The 24,036-nt window shown below is 37.3% G+C and overlaps 1 protein-coding gene and 1 long non-coding RNA gene across 3 annotated transcripts in view; one reads left to right on the top strand and one right to left on the bottom strand.

Annotated features, from left to right (window-relative positions):
- Positions 1 to 7,599, bottom strand: part of Akr1d1 (aldo-keto reductase family 1 member D1) — a 39,835-nt gene extending 32,236 nt beyond the window's left edge. For both annotated transcript variants that reach the window (XM_063250556.1, XM_003475515.3), the window contains exon 1: positions 7,414 to 7,599. In XM_063250556.1, the coding sequence (XP_063106626.1) occupies positions 7,414 to 7,506 (93 nt within the window). In that variant the 5' untranslated portion in view covers positions 7,507 to 7,599. The remainder of the gene's footprint in view (positions 1 to 7,413) is intronic.
- On the top strand, positions 292 to 23,547 carry LOC134476431 (uncharacterized). Its single transcript, XR_010048067.1, has 4 exons — positions 292 to 539; positions 14,137 to 16,299; positions 16,702 to 16,766; positions 23,249 to 23,547. It is a non-coding gene; the product is annotated as an uncharacterized LOC134476431 (long non-coding RNA).
- The last annotated feature ends 489 nt before the right edge of the window (positions 23,548 to 24,036 follow it).

Below are 24,036 nucleotides of genomic sequence, written 5' to 3'. Positions count from 1 at the left end.
TATATTGTTAAAATTCATGCTTAAATTGTGTGAATGATAGAAAAGAGCAAGAAAGTAAATGCCATAAAGTTAGAAAAGCAATTATGTCATGAAGGAGGACAGGATTTGGATTAAGCTTCTGGGGTTTGATAATATTCTTGTTTTTAATCTAGGTAGCAGTTATACAGAAGTTAGTTTTACAGCTATTTCTCTGTAAATAATATTTCAAGTGTTAACATGTTAACCTAAAAAGAACAGATCGAAGCAAGTCCTCTCTGTGAGCCGGAGTCATGTGCCAGCTGCTGAGGGAAGATCCAGCTGCCTACTTTTTCCCGTGAGTCAGCTCCATTCAGATTGTGGGAGAAGAGAACAAGAAGTCAACAAGAAGCAAACGCTCCTTGTGAGCCAGCATCATATGTGGACCACTGAGGGGACATCCAGACCCCAGCCCCTTTCAGTATGCAGGCTGGGATACAAGAAGAGCTAACATTTCCCCTCCCCCACCGCTCTAAGCAACCAGCTGATCTGGAGAAACACAAGCTGTGATGAGAGCTATTGAGGTAAAATACAACTTGGTGTTTATAGTGTTTAGTGTTTCATTGACTTTGCTGGCCTAGAGCTAATAGGGTTTTCCTGAAAAGTTCAAAACTGGAAAACTAACTGGTTATCATCTATTAGAGGATAACAATTGCAGTGTAGCATCTATGGGGGACCTCCTGAAGGTGATAGCCATTGTTAACTCCCTATTATTTTGTTTTGAAGTCCTTTATCATTTTCATTGTTTTGTTGGGTTGGGTTTTATTCTGGTGTATCTTATTTGCTTTTATTATATCCAATGGCATGGGCAGTTATTTCAAGGTTAATGTGATATATTATGGTAGCCATTTTGTACTTACTACTATCTTGTTTTGAGGTTCTTTATTTTGTTCATTGTTTTGCTTTTATTGGTTCTGTTCTGTTCTGTTTTGTTTGACTTTTTACTGTGTCTGAAGGTATGGGCAGCTGTTTTCAAGACAATAAGAGGCATTATATGTTATGAGCTCAAAAACCCAAAATATGCTGCACTTATTATAACTTGTTCTCTTCCTGTAAAACTTGTGTAATTGCCAGTTAAGTTGCAACCTAGTAACACACCTGCCATGTAACCCCCTCCCTTCCACCCTGGTTCTTGTAACTGCTTGTTCTGCCTCCCTGGTTCCTTTTATGGGGACAAACTGATCCTAAGACTCTGAGGTCCCCCTTGCAGCTTGCTATTTTATAACTCCCTGCAGCCCCTGGCTGCACGCACACTTCCATGGCTGCTTTTCTGCGACAGTGCTGCCACTGAGCTCAGCTAATAAAGCACTTTTTAATTTTTTGGAGTCCATCATTTTTCTGCCCATATCATTATGGTAACTATTGTTGATTTCCTTTTATCTTGCTTTGAAGTCTTGTGTTGCTTACACTGTTTTGATTACTTTCATTCTGTTTTGTTTTGCTTGTTTTATTGTCTTTAAAATAAAAATTATAAAAATGAGTATCTTGAAAGTATAGGATGAGTAACTTTCATAAATGTCAAAATTTTAGTCCTAAAGAATATGATAATCTGTACCAAAAGTATCATTTATGACCTTTGAAACTAACAGTCTCTCTCCTTATCAAGGATCGTATTTTCTGCTGAACTTTGCAGAGTTTATTACACTACTCTATACTCTATAACCAAGTTATTTCCCTCCTGGACAACAGACAAGTTACTTTCTTTCTTACCACTGATCAAGTGCAAATCTTTGTTATTGTTTATGTAATTATAGAAGCTCTCTCACTGGGTATCTGTATACTTTGACTCTTTTCACTTTAATTCATTTAAAATTTGGTGGACTAATGTTTTTGAAATCTGAACACACATTTTTCGACCATATGTTTTTGTTACTTCTCATTCCCCCAAAACATTTTTGCAGCAACAGGGGCAGCGTTCATTATGTCATTTAAAAAAAAAAGTAGAAGTCAGTTCTTAGAATTTGATGTCTAAAAGCCACGGCTTCTGTGACAAGGAGTTTGGATATGAAGTCGTCATGGTACTGGAATCAACTCAGGATACATGCTATACTGTGCTAAAAGTAGAAATAAATAAATACCAACCCCAATTTCTACACCTCACTGAAGACAAATTTTCCCTGGCACCTGGCTACATTCTGAGCGGGCCTTATCACAACTGAGCGGGAACCCAATGTGAACACTGATAGACTTGATTGTCCACAAGGATAAAGTGGCCTTTGTCTTCCCTCTGTTCTTGTAAATGAAAGATTTTGAACTGAATCTCAGGCATACAAGTACAGGAAACTAAATTTGGCCTCACATTCCACCTCTAGCACTTATTCCAATTCTGAAATTAATCTAATTTGATACTTTTATTTCAAGGTGATTGAACTGGGCATAAATGGTCCTAGTGTTTCCTCCTCCTAGGCTGGAGAGTTAAGGAGCTGATCAGTTTTGTAGCTGGGAACCAGTAGATATAATGTCTGCTTGACTTGACATGCTCTGTTCTTTCCACACCTATTTTTTCTTCCTTAATGCCAGCCCTCTCCCTTCCCATATCTCAAATCTTCCACCTACAGGTTATACATTTTTTTCACATTTCTGATTGTGTGAGACACATTCATTAACTCTACATATCACTTTACAGTGGGTAATATTTCTGATCACAAAGGTATTTGGTGCATGCATGGTCCTCATTTCTAAGATTATTCCTCTTATGGCTGTTCCTTAATTGGGACATGCTTTATCTTCTGAAGTAAGTTATACTTCTCAGAAGGAAGTCACACAACTCCTTTTGAATGTTTCTAGCCTTAGTTATCAGTAGGCATGTGGTAGGTACTTATTGGTAGACACATCACCTTGAGTGCCATCACATTTTAGAACATATATATATATGCATACATACGCACATATGTACATACACACACATACATACATCCACATTCCTAGATACTATGCAGAAATATTAAGAGAAAGTCATAATTACAAGTATGCAGCCTTATTGATATAGGGTATATTCATAAAAATATATATTCATATATTATGGGATTAAGAGGATGAAGTTGGGATTCAAAGCTCAGCTCTGTACCTAGTGTTATAACTTTGTGGCAAATTATTTTATTACTGTGTGCCTTACTTTTCTTATCTGTCAGTGGAGCCCATTGGTACCAATTTGTAGTGTTATAAGGATTAAATTAGAAAATGAACATTATAGGAAATATATAAAAGAGTTCCTGGTACATTGTGAAATGTTGAGAAAAATTTTGACTATAATTTTGTAATTCCTTTACATCTGTATGTACTCTGTTGCACACAAACATTTATATCCTCTCTCATAAATGGTTGTATTACTTGCATGAACATTAGCTGAATGCTCCTTACATACTAGACACTGTCCTGCAGATATAGAGCGGAAAAAGACGTGGTCACTTCCCTAATGGACTTTGAAGTCCAATGAGGAAGACTGTGGAGAAGCTGTGAATGCAGTGAAGGACAAATGGCATCATAAAGCCAAGTACCAGGGGCAATGTGAACATGTTGAGGGGTAGGTGTGGTGACTGGGTGATAGGTTTCTAAGACAGAGATCCCTTGATCTGGGTCCTTTATTAGCAAATGAGCAAATCTAAAGAAAGGCAAGTAGAGGGCAGCACTTTCAAAGCCTTGGAAAAGGAAATGCTGTTCAGAAATTTAGGTTCAGCAATGCTGTTCAGAAATTTAGGTTCAGTCCCCCTGTAGGGACTGGTAGAGTCAATGCAACTGCACTGACAAGCCAGTGAAACCATAAAAGGTCTGTGTGCAGGGAAGGGAGTGTAAAATTTGCTCTGTTATGGAGCAGGAGCTCCTGAACTACCAACCAGAGGTCTGATATGATCAGATTTTGGTTTCTGAAGAATTCCAATAATCCCAGTCTGTATAATTAACTGGAGAGCAATAAAACTGTAAGAACAGACCAAAGATAAACAAGACCCTAAATTAAGGTAATGACAAAAGATATAGATAGAAAAGTGTATGCACTGGAGAGGTGTTTGGAGATAAAATTATCAAGGATTCAGGAGTCATTTGGATGTAATGTGAGGAAGAGGTAAGACTTAAACCATATATTCCAACTTTGGGCTTGAGTGGCTGGGGGTTGAAGTGCTACCTGTTAGTAGAGCTGGTTCCCTGGGGAACAGAAGAAAGCCAGTATAATTCTGTCTCATAATATTAGAGGTGTTCTGAAAGGTGGAGTACATACCTGTATGTACATCAGAATCACCCGAGGAGCTTGTTACCTGCGTGTTCTCAGGTTCAACCTAAGAAATTAGATTCGGTGGGTTGACATGAGACCTAACAATATGTACTTTCAAAAATGTTCCAGGTGATCTAATATAGTCAGTTTATAGTTGCATAAGGAAGAGATAACAAATAAAGTGCTCAAAAGGAAAGAACTGGGATGGGGAAAGGAGAAAAAAAGGGAAAAGATTACCTGCATATAGATGTATATGTGTGTGTGTATTTATATGTATACAAGATAGATAACTATGCTACTAATCTCTGTAAGTTCATTAAAAAGAATAGTTTGTGCTTTCATTTTTTGATTGATCATTTTTTCACGCCTAGCTCTTATAATCTGAACAACTTCTAAGATCACAATATGCAATATATTAACCAGTGTTACTTTCTTACTTAAAAAAGAGATAGAAAACAGAAACATAAATATAAATTTACATATATGTGGTTGGAACCAAGATTATGAATGAGGTCAACAGATAAAATAGGCAAAGGAAGATAAGGATGTTGTCAGTGATATAGACGCATAGGATTATTCCAAGAATGATTTTTCTTCCCATTACAAAAAAAGAAGAGATATGGAATTGAGATGCAAATGTTAGTTTTCTTTTTTTTAATTTTTCTTTTTTAATTTTAAAGAGAATTAAACCAAACAAAATGAAACAGAATAAAGCCAATCAAGACAAAACAGTGAAAATGGTACAGGACTGCAAAACAAGATAATAAGAAATCAACAATGGATACCATAATATATCTTGTTATCTTCTAAATAGCTGCCCATGCCTTCAACTATAATAAAACCAAACCTAACAAAACAGAATAAAACAGCACTCCACGCTGATAACCAGCACAGGTGGGTAGAAGCAGTCAGCCCTGACCCTACAAGTCTGCCAGCCACCTTCACCTTCAAGAACCAAATATTAACTTTCTTGGTCCTGGTCTATTCCTTTGCCTTTCATTCTGTATGCTGCCGGAAGAATTATCTTTCAAAAACACAGACCCACTGATATTATTTTTCTTCCCCTAAGATTTAGATGGTTTCTCAGTCCTGTGCAGTGAAGTTCCATTTTGTTCCTTGGACATTTAAGGTCTACAGTAATTCAGTCTTAACTTGTATTTTCGGATTCAATTTCTATCACCTTCTCCATTAACTCCATATTGAGCCACCACAGCTTTAGCCTTCACCAGACATAGCATAAATTCTGTGTCTCTCAACTTTTCCCTCCTCCTGAAATGTCCTGTCTTGGCTCAGCTTCTCTGCTGGCTAATTTATACCTGGCTTTGTAGAGTTCCTTCATGAATGATTACTCAGATTTCTTTTTTTTTTTTTTTTGAGTTTTTTTTTTTATTTAAAGAAAAAAAAAACAAAACAGTATAAGGATAAAGGAATACAGAATTACAAAAAAAGGTAAGAAATCACTAGATTAATAGACTACGAATTGTCATCTTAGAAATAGTTGTTCAAGTTACAGGATTAAAGCATACAAAGTGGACATTCAAACAGTGAAACTACATACAGTTGTGTTCAATGATCCAACAAAAACTCAGTAATACGGTCATCTAAACACACTTGCAGCTGTATCATTTAGAGCACTTTTTTTCCCTCTCTTTTTTACAAAATTTACACATTTTGGGTTTTATTACTCCCATAGTTCTTATTACTTTTCTTTTTGGAAGAGAATAGAACTAAATATGACAAAACAAAGCATTCAGTCAAAACAAAAGATAGACATAGCACATGATGTAAAAACAGAATACAAGGTTATCAACAACGGTTACTATAATGCCTCTTGCTTCCTTAAAAAGAATTGCCTATATCATTAGGTCTAATAAAACTGAACAAAACAGTACAAAACAAGACCAATAAAAGCTAAACATTGGAAACATTACAGGACTTCAAAAGAAGATAATAGTCAAACCATAATGGGCATCATAGTGAATCTGATTGACTTCAAAGTAGCTGCCTACACCCTCAAACTTGATATTATCAAACAGAATGGAATAGAGTCTAATCAGTCAAAGATTACTCAGATTTGAGTAGCATTTCTACACATTTGTTATGGTTTGGATATTTAAATGTCTCTTAAAGGCCAGACTAAGTCTTAGTCACTAGCCTATGGAACTACTGGGAAGTGGTTGAACTTTTAAGAGTGGGGTCATGCAGTTGGGGGCTGCTCTTGGAGGGGACATTGAGCTCTGGACCCTTTTCTTTGCCCTCTCTGCCCTCCAGCCCCAGTGAGGTGAGTGGTTTTCCTCCACCACATGCTCCTTGTCACAATGTCCTGCCTTATCATGGGTCCAAAAGGGCAGAATCAAGTGAATATGGACTGAAACACTTGGAAACCAGAAGTCAAAATGAATCTCTCCTCCTTCCAATTGTGTCAGGTATTTTGTTATGGCTGTAGAAAGCTGACTAATAATCATACCATCATTTATCCTGATATCAGCCTTGAGTGATAAAGTGCAATGAACAAAAGAATTGTTGTTCTAAGTGGAAAATTTACCATGTTCTTAAGGAAACCCGTTTTCAAAATTCATGATCAAATTTAGCTCTTTTCTTTGTGTGTGTGTGTGTGTGGTGATCAAATTTAGTTCTTCTCTTTGCACGTGTGTGTGTGAATGTGTGTGTATTTGTGTGTGGGTCAGAGAGATACCAATTTAAGTTCTAGGATTATAAAGGCCTAATTTTTATTGTTGTATAGATGTTAAAGAGTCTGCATGCTTATAGAGTTTTTAATAGTTAGTTAAAAAGAGACATGTGCTCTTAATAAAGAAGTACTCTACAAATTAGTGCCTAGTGTATGGCAAGTATTCACTTAATGTTTGTTAGAATAAACTAAAAATTCTTAAATGTAAATTTTTAGAGTACTCCAGAAGCCATAAACTGACCAATTTCATGCGCCTCAGTTCATAGTAGGAATCAGATTTCAGCTCAAGTTCAGTAAAGAAAACACAAATCACATTCTTTAATCTATGTTAATTTTTAACCACAAACTCATTATAGTTTAACCTTTGACTGGCTACTCAATCAAGCAAACAGTGGTCCTTGAAAGCTGCTTTAAATATTACTGAATAGTAATTGATGAGATACACTCAAAATGAAAGTTTATGCTTTAGGAAAACCACACAGAGGAAAGAGAGAGAGCTTACCGTGTGAGGATCAGAGTAGGTACCTAGCCCAATGATAGGAATACTGTTTCCATCATTTAAAGGTATGCGGTGACTGGTAGCAGTGAGATTCATTTCTGAGAGGTAATCCAAGATTTCAGTATTCCAGAAAGTGCACGCCTTAAATCAACACTACTGAAGAGTGTACCTATAAGGATACCCAGGGTCTGTTTTATCTAAGAAAGGGCAGCTGAGGGAGGAGTCAGGGGAGGGAATAGAGATGAACAATCTATTTCTCAATCTTTTTGTTTTTTAACCCAGTTCATCCTGAAAATTTTAAGCTTAGTTGTTTTCTGAACTTCACCAAAAGTGCATAGACAACATAATCCATTGGTAGTTTGTACTTACTTTTCTACAAAGAGAAGAATTTTAAAACAAAGGGAACACAATTTTTATATGTAAGATGTTTTTGTTGGCAAAGAACAGACATTTTAAATTTTCATAAACTATGCAGGAAGATTTTTGATTCAAATTTGGAAAATCTGCATTAGAGAGATGGGGTTAGGGGCACTTCGATGTCTTTTTTTACAAGGACACTAGGCATATAGTGAGTACTTGACCCTCATGGCATCTTCAAAAACCACTTCACTGAAGCACCATCTCAGAATACAGTACTTTCATTCATCACCAGGTATTACACTCTCAGTTCTCCTCTGTCTGACCCTGTGGATACAACCAAATCCTATATTTATTAGATTTATTCTTATGCATGTAAAGAATAATTTTGTCTTTTTTATTTAAAGGAAGCTCTTTTGCATATATGAATTCTAGCATCACTGCTCTTTGAGGCCATAATTAAGTAAAATAAGGTGTTTACTAGAAAGTGAACTCAGGATATCTTTTCTTTCTGTGGTACTGGAAATCTAATCCAAGGCATTGAGCATGTTATGCAAGCACTTTAGTACTGAACTAGTCTGTGAATAGAGGATTCTTATTGCACTATATTTTCCTCCTAGCATGCTGATATATGCCTCTCCTGTTTCAGGTATCTATGACTCCTGAAAAAAAACATTAATCTTACAGAAAATCTCTTTTATGTAATCTCTTTACTATGTTTTAGATTTTCTTTGTGTCTGGGTTTTGCTACCTTACTTGTATCTGTGGATCTTCTTGGGTTTATACTTATTGTACATCTCAGATATGTAGAATCAAGATTTTCATCTAATATAGAAAATATTGGGGAGAGTGTGGTGTTGCACAATTGTAATCCCAGCCCTTCGGAGGTTTAAAGAGGAGGATTGCCATGAGTTGGAGGTCAGTCTGGGTTATATAAGCAAGTTCAAGGTGAGCCTGCATTACATAATGAGACTCTGAGACAAACAAAAACAAAACTGAACATATCCAAGACTCCCAAAGGTCATAAACTTAGCTGAATGCCACAGCTCCCTTTTTTGGGTGGCTAGGAATATGTATTAAGATGTGCACATTCAAGTGGTCATTCAGGTGATAGCTGATGCTGTCCATGAGACCCTGTAAAGTCTATGAACTTAAACTAAGGAGGCACACAGGGCCTAAACCAGTGTATGCTACTGCTGCACAGCATGACCTTGGAACCTGGTTTGAGGCACGTGTCTCACATGACCAGACCTTAGGGACCTAATTGGGCTCCTATCTTTTTTTTTTCTTTCCTTTTTTTTTTTTTAAACCAGGAATTAAACTCATGATCTTGTGCTTGCCAGCAGAGTTATCTTCTGCCTTTCAAAGAAATTCTTGATATTATACAATCCACCTTGCTGGAGTATGAGTAATTTAACATCTGTCCCTGAAATATCACCTTTAGGTTGTCTTTTGAAAAATTGGGATTGTTTTAAAACAGAGGATTTTTTTTAAAAAGATGTTTTTCCTTTTTAACTCAGTGTGAGGTCAATATAAGTTAGAAAGTGGGGAGACTTGCTTCTGAATGGGTTCCTAAATTTCAACGTGATATTTTAGCTTGATTTATTCTGTAAGGGGGAGGGAAAATGGACAGAAGTCTCACATGTCTAGTTTTTTGTGTCCCTATATCAAGACCAAAAATTACGTAGGCCTCCAATAATCTGTCATGCCTATGTGCCAATAGGACCTGTTAACAAGGAACCAGACCCCGAGCAGATTCCGAGGAGAGCTCAGAACCTAGCTCAGCTACTCCCTCTAACCCATTGTCTCCTAGGGTCATTACCCCAATCCACCTCCTTCTCAATCTATATACCCCATTACCAGCCGAATCTGTTCCTGCTAGTGTGATATGAAGTGACACTTCTTATCATCCTAATAATTCAAAAGTTAATGTGCTCACTTTGAGAAGTCTTGGGGCAGGGGGATAGGGTATGAATACGTGTCCTCTTCTCCATGAGATATCTGTCTCAGACTAAAAAATTGGAACAGTTCTCAAAGGACAAAGACCAATTCATAGCCAAGTTCCAGGCTTTGACTACAACTTATGATCTAACTTGGACAGACCTTCATGTATTGATTTCTATTTGATACACTCCTGAAGAAAAATTCTATGTAAGAAAGAACAGCAACATGGGCTAAAAATGACATGCCCCCCAAAAAATGACAAGATGCAAGAATAGTTGCAATAAATGTAGGGGACCACAGTTGACATTATTAGGTTGGAAATGAGGGTTCCAAGAAATGTGATGAAATGATTACTCATTTGATTGATACAATGAGAAAACTGCATGAGTAAACCAGTGAATTATGAAAATATTAGGGAAATCACCGAAAATAGTGAAGAAAATCCTGCTTTATTTCTGGGGCACTTAACTAAAATCCTCTGAAAATATACTAATATTGAGCCCAACTCACAGCAGGACAGGTTTATTTGGAACATATTTTATTAGCTGATCTGCCTCAGGTATTCATAAAATGCTTCAAAAACAGATCATGGGTCATCAGACCCCTATGAATGAACTTTTAAACTTGGCCTTGAGGTTTTTATCAACAGGGACAAGGTGGAAACAAATGCCAAAGCCCAGGGCAGATGAGCATAGGCATAAGAACAGGCCCAGTTTATTGCTTTAGCATTACAGAACAAAACCTTGCCACCTCACAAAGACTTGATTTACAAAGAGGGAAAAGATGTCCAATGGCTTTTACCACTGTGGAGAGCCTGACACTTGCAAAAATACTGCAATAAATGAGACTTCCTTCACCTGGCTTGTGCCTCTACTGTAATTTGAGAAACACCCAGGAAGAGAGACTACTGTCTCTTCTAAGGAGAGCCCACCTGCCTCCATTTTGGCTACCCTGAATGACCAAAGGTGTCCAAGCCCCTTAAAACCTCTCTCAACAAAATGGGCATCACTGTACAGGAATCTCTGATAACTCTTAACATAGCAAAGTATTCATTTTCTTCTGGATAGTGGGACTTTTAAATTTGTCTTGCTTGAATCCCCTGTACCCCTTTCTAATGGAACCTGTATTGCAGTGGTATCCCTAGGGCCAAGTGCTTTACAGTGCCTCAAACTTGAAGAATTGAGAAAATCATTTTCATTTGAGCTTTCTTAGTTTTTCCAGAATGTCCTACACAATTATTAGGAAGAAATTTTTTTTCTCTTTAGGGGCAACTCTATCTGGCACCAAAACATTCATCTCCTTTTTTGGCGAGCATTAGTATCAAGTCCATTAGACAATGTATTTTGAAATACACCTAGGAAAATGTTATCAGAAGTAGATTCACAAGTCTGGATACCCAAACCTCTGGAAAGACAGTTCGTACTCAGCTTGTTGTTATTTCCTTAAAAAACTCAGTTATCCCCATAAATGACTTCATTTTGTTAAGCCAGAGGCCCATAGTGGGGTGTAGTCTTTAATTTCTAAATTCATCGGGCATGATCTTTGATCCGTTGCCAGTCCCCATGCAACTCTCCCACTCTTTCAGTACTAAAATCAAATGGAGAATATCTGCTAGTTCAAGATTTGTGGGCTCTTAATGAAGCTGTAATTTCACTCCATCCTTTAGCTCCTAACCTATATGCTATATTAATTCAATTATTAACTAGAACTACATGGATTATGTCTTAGATCTAAAAGCTGCCCTTTTTTTGCATCCCATTACATGCTGACTCTCAATATCTATTCTCTTTGGAATGGGCTTATCCTTGTACTATAAAATTTGCCCTGTATAGTTAGACAGTACAAAGATTCAGAGACAGTCCCCACTTACTTGGAAATGCTGTAAAGAATTAAATTCTCTAACTTTAAAATTGGGATATTTCCAGTATGTTGATGATTTTGTAGGTCTTATTTGTAGGTTCACAGAGCTGGACTCTGATGAAAATAGTGCTAAAGTTTAAAAACTGTTTGAAGCTGCAGGATACTGCATAATCCCCACAAAAGGCTCTGCTATATAATCAAAGAGTTAAATATTTAGGACACATTTTAAACCCAGGCAAACAAGTTCTTTTCCCTGAAAGGAGGTTCTCTTAAGACTAGGCCCACATCAAACTAAAAGATAGCTCAGGGCCTTCCCTGGAATTTTTCCTAGGATTCTGAAGGATATGGATCCACAGTTTTGGACTCGTAGTTAAGCCTCTCTGAGGTCATACAAGGGCCTGACCATAAGCTCCTAAAATAGATGCCACAAAAAAAGCCTATTTACTGTTCACTTCAGCTTTAGGCATTCTGGATTGAGACAAGTCATTTGCCCTATTTATAGCTGAAAGGCTGGGAGAATTCCTTTGCCAAGGTCTAACTTTCCTGAACAATTAACTTCTGTGTCATGTGGATAGCTGGATGCTTCTGAGTTATGACAGTCATCACACTCCTGGTTAACGAAGTCACAAATATAGTGGGTGTAGAGTACCCACTATAGATCCAAACTCCCCATCAAGTTAAAAGTGTTCTTGAAATTAAATGATACCAGAGGCTTGCTGGAGGATGGCTATCTGCATTTCAAGCTCTCCTGTTAGAATTTCCAGAAATGATGCCTAAGGTGTGCCAGCCTTCAAGTCCAGCAGCCTTGCTTCCTACCTCAAAAGACATCTTGTTTCAGTCCTACATGAAGGCTATAAAAAAGGTTAGATCTCACAGACTCAGTCTTCAATAACAGCCCTTAGACAATGCCATTATAGATCAGTTCACTGATAGAACAGCCCACGAATTATGATAGAACTTGGAAGCAGATTAAACAGTTGTTAGACTCCAAAATAGAGGAAAGCAGTTTCCTACAAACACCTCAAATAAAAAAAAAAACTAAAAGCAGTGTATTCAAGCTTTTTAACTGGGAAAGAACAAGTACCTTTCTGAACAAGTCAACACCTACCTTGACTCCGAATGTGCTTTTCTTAGTCCTTCATGCCCATGCAGCCATATGGGAAAAAAACTAAATCCCTGGCCCAAAAAAGGAACTCTTGGCAGAAGAAAAATTCCCCAATTTTTCCCCATGGGCCTGATGTTATTCTTTTCCTCCTAGAAGCAGTGTGGGTACTGATCCAGATAACAGTATTATACTGCAAAGATTATCAAAGGGGCAATTCTCCTGTAATCCAAGGAAATACCTTCATAGGTTGTAGTGCCAAATGAACAGCACTAAAATAAAGCCCACTCACAGATGGCCTTAAGTACAAGTTCTTTGAAAAGGAATGGGCAACATAGCAAGGATATAAACCAGAGAAGAATAGCTGGTAGGTTAAAGAGGAAGATCACAAAATTTATTGCTTTAGGCTGATCAATAGAAAATTATTAAAGGGATCTATGATCCATACCACCTAGAGAGAGAAGCACAGACCACCTTGGTCAACTTAATTGAGAAGTCACAAGGGCTTGCCCCTTCTGCCTCCGCAACAATACACCTGTGCTTAATCCAGTGCAAAGGTGAGGTACCTTCCCTGAAGAAGACTGACGGCTAGACTGCACCCAGATGTAGTCATGCCAGCGATAAAAATATCTCTTAGTCTTAACTGACACCTTCTCTGGGTAGATAGAAAAATATCCCACTTAGACTGCAAAGACCCAAAAAGTTGCTAAAGCTTTATTGAAGGACATTATTTCTAGGCTTGGACCTCCCAAGTCAAGTCAGAGTGATAATGAAGCTCCTTCTGTCTCTAGAATGACACAGGAAGTTTCACAAGCCTTGGCAATAGCTTATTATCTTTATTCCTCTTGGCATCCTCAGGCATTAGCAAAGGTTGAAAGGGCCCATTTACATGTTAACATCACCTTGCCAAAACTATGCTAAGAAAACTTCAGTCTGGGTTAGACTGTTACCTATTGCTTACTGATGAGTAGAATTAAGCCTGATTCAAGATAAGTTAAATAAAGTGTATTTTGCTAAAATATTTACTGGAAGCCCTTATGAAATGCCCTAGGGGAGGTCATTTCTCACTTTACATCTAGTCACATTCTAAAACACAAGAAATAATTAAATACATCATCAATCTATATCAAGTACAGAAGTCTTTATAGCATATGAAAATAAAATCTTTCCAATGCTAGATTCTGCAACTTGGTCCTAAAATTCAACCCAGTGATTAAGTGTTACTTAAAGTTTGGAGAGAGTAACCTTTGTATCCCTAAATGTAAATGAAAGGGTGCTTACTATGCTTTTTCTTTCTTTTTCTTTTTTTGTAATAGGAATCTAACTCAGGACCTTGCAATTGCCACGTAGGTGATTATGTTGCTGAGCTATATCCCTGGTTCTTACCATGCTCTTTCAAGCACTTCCAGAGCTGTTGAGCTGCCATAACATACATTAAACCTGTCGCTTTTGATACTTTACAGGCAGTAAAGGAGACGGAGATCTATGATCAAAGCTTCTGGGAGACTTTGGAGGACTTGTGGATGTTATCCAGGAAGAATAGGAAGGCTGATTCAAGATAAGTTAAATAAGTATATTTTGGTAAAATATGTTCTATTACAACTACACTGTACAGTATCTGCTAAAAGTAGTTAGATAATTCATTTTTCTCTTAACCCTTATGCCATTTTCTGATGAGGAAACTAATATTTTCCTTGACTGAGTCCATCAATATACTAAAAATATTGATAAAGGTGTAGGATGTGTTTGTTGACAATGACTCACTTCAAGTGCATCTGGGCCACCATGGTAGGTGTCTCTGTCTTACAGGGAGATGGCTTGATAAAGTTTCAAAATTTTATAAAACAACTACAAAGTACCATTGACACTTTCAAACTTGCTAAGGGTTAATGTATCTCAATGGACAATAAATGGGTATAGGGTCCTGATCTAGATCCCCAATCTCCCAAACAAGTGTACAGCGAAGGCTTAATTAAAATGAGACAAGTGGTGTGATTTTAGGGATGCAGGAGGGTCAAAACGCTTTAGTTGAGCTCAAGACTCCGAGGGCTAAGACGAAGACTTCTCTGGACCACCAATTTTTAATAGGTCCAACAACAAAGGGCGGGAAACTGAGGAAGGTGCAGGCAATGAGCAGGACCTTGGGAATATCTTCAAAGACTTCTCCAAGTATTAAATTATGCCAATTTAGGAGAACCACCATTTTATCTACAGAATGACATTTATGATAGGATTGAGACTGCAGGAGTGAAATTTCTTCAGTTACAGTCTCTATTCGCTTAATTAATGTTGGAGCCAAGGTCTCCTCAGCTATGGCCTTCTCTTACCCTTTGAGGTATCTCTAGCCTCACTGGCTACTACTGGCCTCATCCAGGACCAGTGATTCGTAGAGCTTCACTTACTGTGAATCAGCTCCTATCGCCAGGCAAGGAGCTGAGGCCTAGGACAGACTCACAGATAAACATAGAAAGTCAATCAGTTAATTTTAAATCCTGCTTAGAGCCGCTTCTTAGTGGTCTCCAACAAATAAGGCCATGGGTAGAAATTTTTTCTAGCCACAATTCATATGCAGATATAAAAAATATAGACTTTTGGATTTACCCCACACTCCAAGATAAAAGTTAATCAGCAATTCATGGATAAATATTTGCAGATCTGGTATGAATGTATTTGGCTTGGCATTTATTATGAAACAGTTCAGCCAACTCACACCTCTTCGTTGGGAAAAAACCCCATGCTTTATGATAAATGAAATAATATCACTTGAAATAAGAGATACATTCCTATTCGGAGTTGAAACCTCCTGCAGTCTCTTCAGAGTCTGTATAGTCTTCCTGCAGACTCTTACCATGTTAAGAGATACTGACTTGTTTGCTACTGGTAGGAAGGCAAAGGCTGGAATAAGATGGCCATCCCCAAATGATACCTAGTGCTGTAGCATAAACTTATGGTCTTGATTGCCTCCAGGATGAGTAGGAAGATACACATTAGGGACCCATGTGTACAAAGGTACTACGTTAAAACCATAGACCAAGCATCCAACCTCCTAACATTTATGACACTGATGGGACACATCAGTATTTGGCCTATATGATCATAGAGATAATCATTTGGCTTTGGCTTTATACCACAAATAGAATTTAAGATTGTAATGAAACATACTGAATCTCTTACAAAATATACCCAAAAGATTCCCAATAACACCACAGAAGATGTTTCATTACTAAATTCAGAAGAGAAAATGATGAGAAAAGCCATTTTGCAAAGCCAAATAACCCTACATATTCTAACAGCAGCAAGAGGTGGAAACTGTACCATTATCAAAACAGAATGTCATTTGTAGATCCTGACAGCTCCTCATAGGTATCTTCTGCATTATAAGATCTGCATTCACAGGTCAGTGCAATGTCAGACTCTGTTGAAACATCGATGACTGGCTAGTGTCCTTGTTCTTGTGAAAAATGTTTTTGTATCTCTGGCTATGATAATGCATATTATCACTCTTTTCAGTTGTTTGATTTATTATTGTTGGCTAATGTCTTTTACGTCCTTGCCCTCTCTTTCAGACTATCAAAGAGTGATGATTTGTTTAATCTCAACATGAATGAAGATATAGATAACTGCATGTATGTTTAAATGTATAGGATTGATAACCATGTGTTGCTAAGGTTTTATTAGATAGTTGAACAGAACTATTGGCAGTCTCCCTATTTGAATTCCCACTTATGTGTTCCACTTTGTATTTTGAACAACTATTTGTAAGAGGACAAAAAGTAACCACTAACTAGTGATTTATTACTGTTTATTTTTTCTTTGAAAGGATGTATTATTTCTACCCATTTTCTGTTTTGTTTAGTCTTTCTTTAAATAAAATTATTTTTTAAAAAATTAAAAAATAAAATAAAAAAAAGTGAAAGGGGAGCAGTTGTCTAAAAAGAGAAGGCAGTGGCCATTGTTTATCTTTTATCGTGATTTGAAACCCATATTGTTTTCATCATTTTGTTTAATTTGGTTTTGTTCTGTTCCAGTTTGTCTTCTTGCATTAGATTTGATGGTATGGACAGCTGTTCCAAAGATAGCAGGATATATTATGGTAATCATTTTTTATTTCCTATTAACTTGATTTTGAAGCCCTGTATCGCTTTCACTGTCTGTTTTGACTTATTTTACTCTGTTCTGTTTTGTTTGCTAGTATCCAGTCTGAGGTATAAGGCAACTACTTTGAAGACAATAAGATTCACTATGATACCCATTCTGCTTTAACTATTAACGTCTTTTTAAGTCCTGTAAGGTCTCCAGTGTTTCATCTTTATTGTTTTTTTTTCTTTACTGTTTTGTTCATTTTCATGATACCTGATGATATGGGCAATTTTTTGAAGATAGAAAAAGGCATTATAGTAACCATTGTTGACCACATTGTATTTTGTTTTTACATCATGTACTATGTCCATCCTTTTGTTTTGACTGGTTCTATTTTGTTTTGTCACATTTGGTTTTATTCTCTTCAATAAAAAGTAATAAGAATTGAAGGAGTAATAAAACCCAAAATGTGTAATTGTTATTATAAACCAGAGAGGAAAAGAAAGTGCTCTAAAGGATATAACTGGACCTTGTTTTTCCATCAATTTCTAGAGACAGTTGTGCAGGATATATCAATCTTGACTGCAGGTTATTATCTTTCAAAGCTTGAGTTATTTCCCCCCATGCTCTTTGTGATTTGATGGTTTATGCCGAGAAGTCTGCTGTGATTCTGATGGGTGTTCCCTTGTAAGTGATCTGTTTCTCGTCTCTGATGGCTTTTAATATTCTATTCTTCTATTGGATTTCTGAAATTTTGATTATTATATGGCTGGGTGTAGCTCTGTTTGGTTTGTAGGTGGCTGGGGTCCTTTATGCCTCATATATCTGAGTGTCTTTACCATTTGTTAAATTAGGGAAATTCTCTTGAATTATTTCTGTGAATAGCTTTTGTAGTCCATTTGTTTGTGTCCCTACTTCTTCTTTTATGTTCTTAATTCTTAAGTTATAGATCCTCTTATCATCTTCTATCCGTTGTATTTGTGCTGTTTGGTTTTTTTTTTTTTTTGTTATTTTTAAGAAGTTTTTCATTTTATGTTCCCTATTACAAGTCTGCCCTCCAGTTCAGATAATCTATCCTTAGTTTCTTTCAAGCTGTTATGCCAGTTTTTGATAGAGTTTCTAGTTTCCTGGTAATCTCTTTGAACCTGCTTCATGTATTCTATTTTTTCTCTATTTTCTCCATCAAACAATTCTCCTCTTTTTTTTCCTGTTCTTCCATTGCACCATCTGTTTTTTCTTGGGTGGTGCTTAGCATTTCTCTATTTTGCTTATGTCTTGCTTCAAGTCATTAATAACTTCATTCCTGAACTCGTCTATGAGGCTCTAGAGATAGCACTTTATGTCTATTGGTGCCATGTCTGCTATTGTGTGTTTCTGAGGATCGGGGGCCGAGGACCCTTTCTTATTGCTCCCTCTTCCCATATTCTTTGTTCCTTATATACAAGCATATATAGGAGGCCTAGCTTCCTTCCCTGTCAGCCACAGTCTGTTTGAATTGTGCTGCGTAGGTGTTCCCACCCACCGCAGTTTACCAGGGAGATATGGAGCAGGCAGCCTATGCCGGCCCGCCCCTCCAGGTCAACCTACCGAAGGCTTCACTGCTAGTGTGCACCTCCAGGCTGCTGGGACTAGGGTTGGGCTAGCCTACGGGGTCTCAGCCAGCGGTGTACACAAGCCAGACACTCCCCACCAATCCCGCTTGAGAGGGGGATATATGACTGAAGTCACTGCAGCATCTTGTTCTGGGTAGTCTGCCTGGTCTGAGTATGTCCTCTGCTGAAGCCTCCTTCTCTATGGAAGGGTCCCAATCTGCTCACTCACCGCAGGTTGATGCAGGGCACCGGCCAGTCCCACTCCCAAATCCATTCAACACTTCCCACTCTCAGAGCTTTCACGCCTCTCTCCCCAGCTTGCCAACCAGGACATAGCAGCGGCTGCAGGAAATTTAAATTGCAGCTTCCAGTGGCGGGGTCCAGCTTCTGCACAGATCTTATCTGTTTCTGCTGTATCACCAGGATTGTGTTTCTAGTTGGTTTCTCTTAATTTAATTCGTTCCTGAGTTGGCAAAGAATATCCCCCCTTGCCTAGGATTTCCTGCCTGGCACCATTCCTGGATTTCAAGTGCAGTTTCTCAAAGAGCCTCTGAAGCTGCTGCTATCTATCCACCATGTTCTCCCGGATCCGCAGTTTCACTATTTGAACATCCACTTTGTATGCATTAATTTTGTAAATTGAACAACTATTTCTAAGATGACAATATGTAATTTGTCAAGTAGTGATAGATATAATTTGTTTTTTTGAAATTCTGTATTATTTCTACCCTTTTTTCTGTTTCATTTTTTTTCTTTCAGTTAAAAAAAGAGAGTGATGATTTTACAAAGAGCAAAACCTAATGTTTTTATAGTATTTTGCAGTAGTATTTTGCTCAAAAACTTAATTTGTTTCACAATTTTGGAAAAATTTGTGTTTGTGTGGGAAAGATGCCACCGTTTTATCATCCAGTGTAGAGTTTGTGAAAAAAGAAAAAGAAAACAAACTCCATAAATAAACAATCCCGCAATTTTTCCAAATGCTCTTGTTTATGAACCAAATTGCTTGTAAACAAAAGTGTTCATAAATCAAAGTACCACAGTATCTCCATTAGATCAGTCAGGATGAGACTTTCAATCCTTAGCTAGGCAGGGTCAATGCTGCTACTCACTATATCTTTTTTTTTTTTTTTTTTTTGTCTTTTTCCTTTTTGTCGGTACTGGGGATCGAACTCAGGACCACCTGCTTGCAAGGCAGGTGCTTATGCCACTGAGCTAAATCCCCAGGCCCTGCTACTTCCTATAAAAAACTTATGAAGTTGGACTGTCAGGCCTTCTACACCCTCTTAAGAATAAGGGATTGGTCCCTGGTATCAAAACAAAACAAGCAAAACACAGTTTGAAGTCTGAGGGTTGGGACGATGAGGCAGGATAGGAGAAATAAAAGACAAGTAGAAAAGGAGACAAGGAAATCAGAACTAAAAATTGTACTTTTCAGGAATACTTCAACTTCTAGAACACTGATGAAGTTACCCAAGGCCATAAATGGAATCAATTAAAACTGGGAAAATGCTTAAATTACCTATTTTTAAAAAATGACTGGTATCCTTTTGAGGGAGGAGAGGAAGAATGTTTCCTGAGATGTTCACTCCCAAAGGAAAGCATAAACATTTTCTTTTCCAGGCAGAAGTTTATGTCTCTAAACTATATCCCTTGCTCCTTCGTTTCCAAACTGAATTGCGTCTCATTGCACTGAGTACCTGCACTCTCCTCTTGAGTGTGTATTGTACTCTCTGTCTTTGCCTAGTAAACTCTGTTCCTGACTCTTTCTGGTATATCCTGAAAGTTCTTCTGTGATGGGAGTCAGTGAGCCTACTATAGCAGATTGGGATAAGTTTGGGAAACTCTCATATTTAGCCTGTTGACAGAAGTAATAATGAAACTGCTTGGAGAGGCTGGGAAAATAAATAAAAACGGAGAGAAGCACACACTGAGTATTGTGTACTTCCCCTCTTCAAGCCAGAAACTAGAGGTCTTTTTTAGATTTCTGCACCCTTGTGTCTAATTTTTGTTTGACTGGTCTGTACTGAGGGAACTCAGTGCCCTGAATTCTCAATGTCTTTCCCAGCTCATCTCCTCCAGTCTGCTTTTCAGGGTCCTAAATAACTCCCCATAGTTTCCTAAATTTTAGAGCTATGTTCAGTGGAAGAGTCAGGACCTAGCACACTTACACCATTTTTCTTGTAACTGGGAATCTCACATGTTTCTTACATTAGTCTTAAAGCATTACTTATCTAACTAAATCGATATTGATTTAAATATTAGATTACATTTCTTATAAAAAATACCTTGTTACTCTTTGTATTATAGCCAGAAAAATTAGATAGAAATTGATATTCTGTCAGAAAGGGACTGGGCTCTCAAACAAGTTGGCACAAAACAAAGACATCATAATTGTGGCTGGAGGTGTATCTGAAGACCAGACGTACATTTCTCCCCTAAGGGATCAATAGTAACGTGAATCATACTATAATTAGCACCACCTACTCCAATAAGTCCAGATAAGCATCAGTCACCCAGAGGTGGGTGGATCTGGCCCATCTGGATCCATCTATTTTCCTAAAATTCCTCTATTTCTTTTCCATTTGCCCCTGCTACCATGGCTTGTTTCCCTTTTTGATCAGTATTAGTTAAGAGACAAGCCATAGGGTAGGAAAAAATGTTTGCCAGCGGTTCCTCAGACAAAGGATTACTACCGAGAACATATAAAGAACTCAAAAAATCAGAAGCCCCCCAATTTAAAGACTCAGTCCAAAAATGGGCATCTGAAATGAATATATGTTTCTTATATGAAAAAGTACAAACAGAAAATAAATATATGAGAAAATGTTCAACATCACTGGTCACTGAAGAAATACAAATCAAAACAAAGCTGAGGTTTCATCTCACCCTGGAAAAAATATCCATTATGAAGAAATCAACAAATGCTGGAGGAGCAATGCAGAAAAAGAAACTTCTCCACTGTTGCTGGGAGGGTAAGCTGTCAAACCACTGTGGAAAACAGATTCCTCAAAAAATGAGGATTAGAGATCCTATTTGACCCAACTATTCTCCTGCTGGTATCTTCTTGAAAGAATTAAATGCATCATATCACAGTAGTATATGCACATCTATGTTTACAGTGGAACAATTTGAATAGCCAAATCTTGGAAACAGCCCAAATGCCCATAAACTAGTGAATGAATAAAGAAGATATGTTTAAAAAAAAAACAACAATGGAGTACTACTCTGCCATAAAGAAGGATAGGCTTAAGACATCCCTAGATAAATGGAGGCACTTAGAGACCATACTCTTTTTTGTTTTTTGTTTGTTTGTTTGCTTGCTTGCTTGTTTTGATACTGGGAATTAAACTCAGGACCTTGCACCTAGCAAGCAGGTGCTTTAGTGCTGAGCTAAATCCCAGGCTCTGAGACCATATTCTTAAGTGAAATAAATCAGTCACCCATGTGTAAATATCACATTGTTTCTCTGGTGTGAAAATTCAAGTGTAAACAAGGACCAAAATGTATAAAAGGGGCTGAGGATTTAGCTCAGTGGCTTAAGTTCCTGCCGGGCAAGTGCAAGGTCATGTGTTTGATTCCTGGTACAGAAAAAATGTATGATAGGTATTGTGAAACTGGAATAAAATGTTCAAATGTGAGGGGGACAGTGCAAAGTGGGAGGGAGAAAAGAAAGAAGAAAAGGAAAGGAACGGAAAGAAAGAAAAAGAGAAAAAGAAAGAAAAAAAGAAAAATGAAACACAGCTTTTGCAAACGGGGAGGAAGGAGGAGTCAAAGGGAATGGAGAGGAATGCAAAAAAATGATCAAGTTTTGTACAAATTCTCCATGATGAATGCAGTGATTGTGTATATCTAAAACGTACCAATAAAATCTGATTCTAAAAAGATTGCAAATTACTCATAATTAGATAAAAATAGAGACCTCCATATATAATGTCAACTAGATTCTTCTTTATAGGCCTGATGATAGAAAAATCTTTACTTTTGACCCCATTAGATAATAAAACTTGATTTGATTTATCTACTGGAGAGTTAATATCAATAGTTGTATCAACAAAAATGAATATATGAATGAGCTTATGCAGTATGGGTATTTTAGATGGCATTTTAACTCCACTTAGCATATGTGCCACTGAAGTGAGCACTTTAACCCCATTTATCCAATCACTTGTTAATACTTGAATCTGCTGCTTTAGACCGCTTGACCGTCCTGACATCCATTCATTTGTTAATACTATCAGTCAAAGACCAGGGTATATGCATGGAACCAATGATGCAGTTTTAAAAATTTCTTGCGACGTGTAATATTGGGTTCCATGCACAAGCCTCAGGTATCTTAGCAAGAGGGAGATGGGAAGAGTTAATTATATAAATTGAGTTTATGTTGTGAATTGAGGAGAGGCTCAAGGACACAGGTTTTTCTTGTGTGCATAGGCATGATGCCTGTTAATGTGAGGGCAGTATAGTAATTGGATACCTGGATCATTTTATCTAGGCAACTGAAGAAACAGAATAGCTAGCATCGCCACTGGAGAAAGAAACCACTGCTGTTATCTGAAGATGGAATATTTCGTCATTATTTGTAACCGCTTGGCATCTCAGGCATAATCATAGTGTAGATTTGGCATTTTCTCATTCCATTTTCATCCTAAAGAGTCCTCACTTGATGTTGACATTCTATGAAATTACTTCTGTTCAACAGGTAAAAATTAGGCCACGAATTGATACCAAATATTAGATATTAGTGCCCCTTCTTTTCTTTTCTGGCCTTCTCTTTTGGCCTAGGACAGACAAATCTATTTTTGTATGACATGATAATCTTTAATGTGCATGTTTTTTCTATTGTCAGAATTCTAATGATTAGAAGAGTGGAGCTCAGGCAAATGTCAGTCTCTTCTGCATTTAGAGCACAAATCAGGGAGAACAAGGAAGGAAGTTAAGCCGCAACTTGTGAGCCATTTGAAGCACAGACTGGAGAGAACAAGGAAGGGAGCTAAGTTCCTGCCAGTGAGCTGTGGAGAGTGTGGGCCAGGAGAGGAGAGCATCCCCCACTCACATCTGGCAACCAGCTGATTTGGAGGAACTGTGCTATTCAATGGATTTTGCAAGCCTAAAGCCAAGCAACTATTTACAGGACAGCAATATGCAATATAGTAAGTATTGTATGTTTCCTACTGTCTTATCATTGTATTAATTCATTTTATTGTTCTGGTTTACTCCCTTTAAAATTACAAAGAAAAAAAAAACTGAAGAAGTTAATGTACCAAAAAGTATAATAGATATTGTGAAGGTGAAAGAGGAGGAAATGTCTAAAAATGGAAGATGCTAGCCATTGTTAATTTCCAATTACCTTGTTTTGAAGTCCTATATCATTTTCATTGTTTTGCTTGGTTTGGTTTTATTTTGTTTTGTTTTGTTAGATTCTATTAGGTCTTATGGTGTGGACAGTAATTTTGAAGATAACATGTGGCATTATGATAGCTATTGTTGATTTTCTGTTACCTTGTTTTGAAGTTCTGTATTACTGTCATTGCTTTGTTTTGATTGGCTTTATTCTGTTTCATTCTGTTTGGTTTTTTTCTCTTCAAAATAAATTTTTTAAAAATGTCAGTCTTTTCTGATTCTTCTGTAAAAGAATGAGTTGTTATTTTACATTTCTACCAGCAATGTAGAATGGTACCTTTCCCCTTTCAG

This window comes from Cavia porcellus, unplaced genomic scaffold (genome assembly GCF_034190915.1).
Source record: "Cavia porcellus strain 051 isolate PalLab524CR breed Dunkin Hartley unplaced genomic scaffold, mCavPor4.1 scaffold_6, whole genome shotgun sequence".
Lineage (NCBI taxonomy): Eukaryota > Metazoa > Chordata > Mammalia > Rodentia > Caviidae > Cavia > Cavia porcellus.
This window is presented reverse-complemented; position numbering and strand designations above follow the sequence as displayed.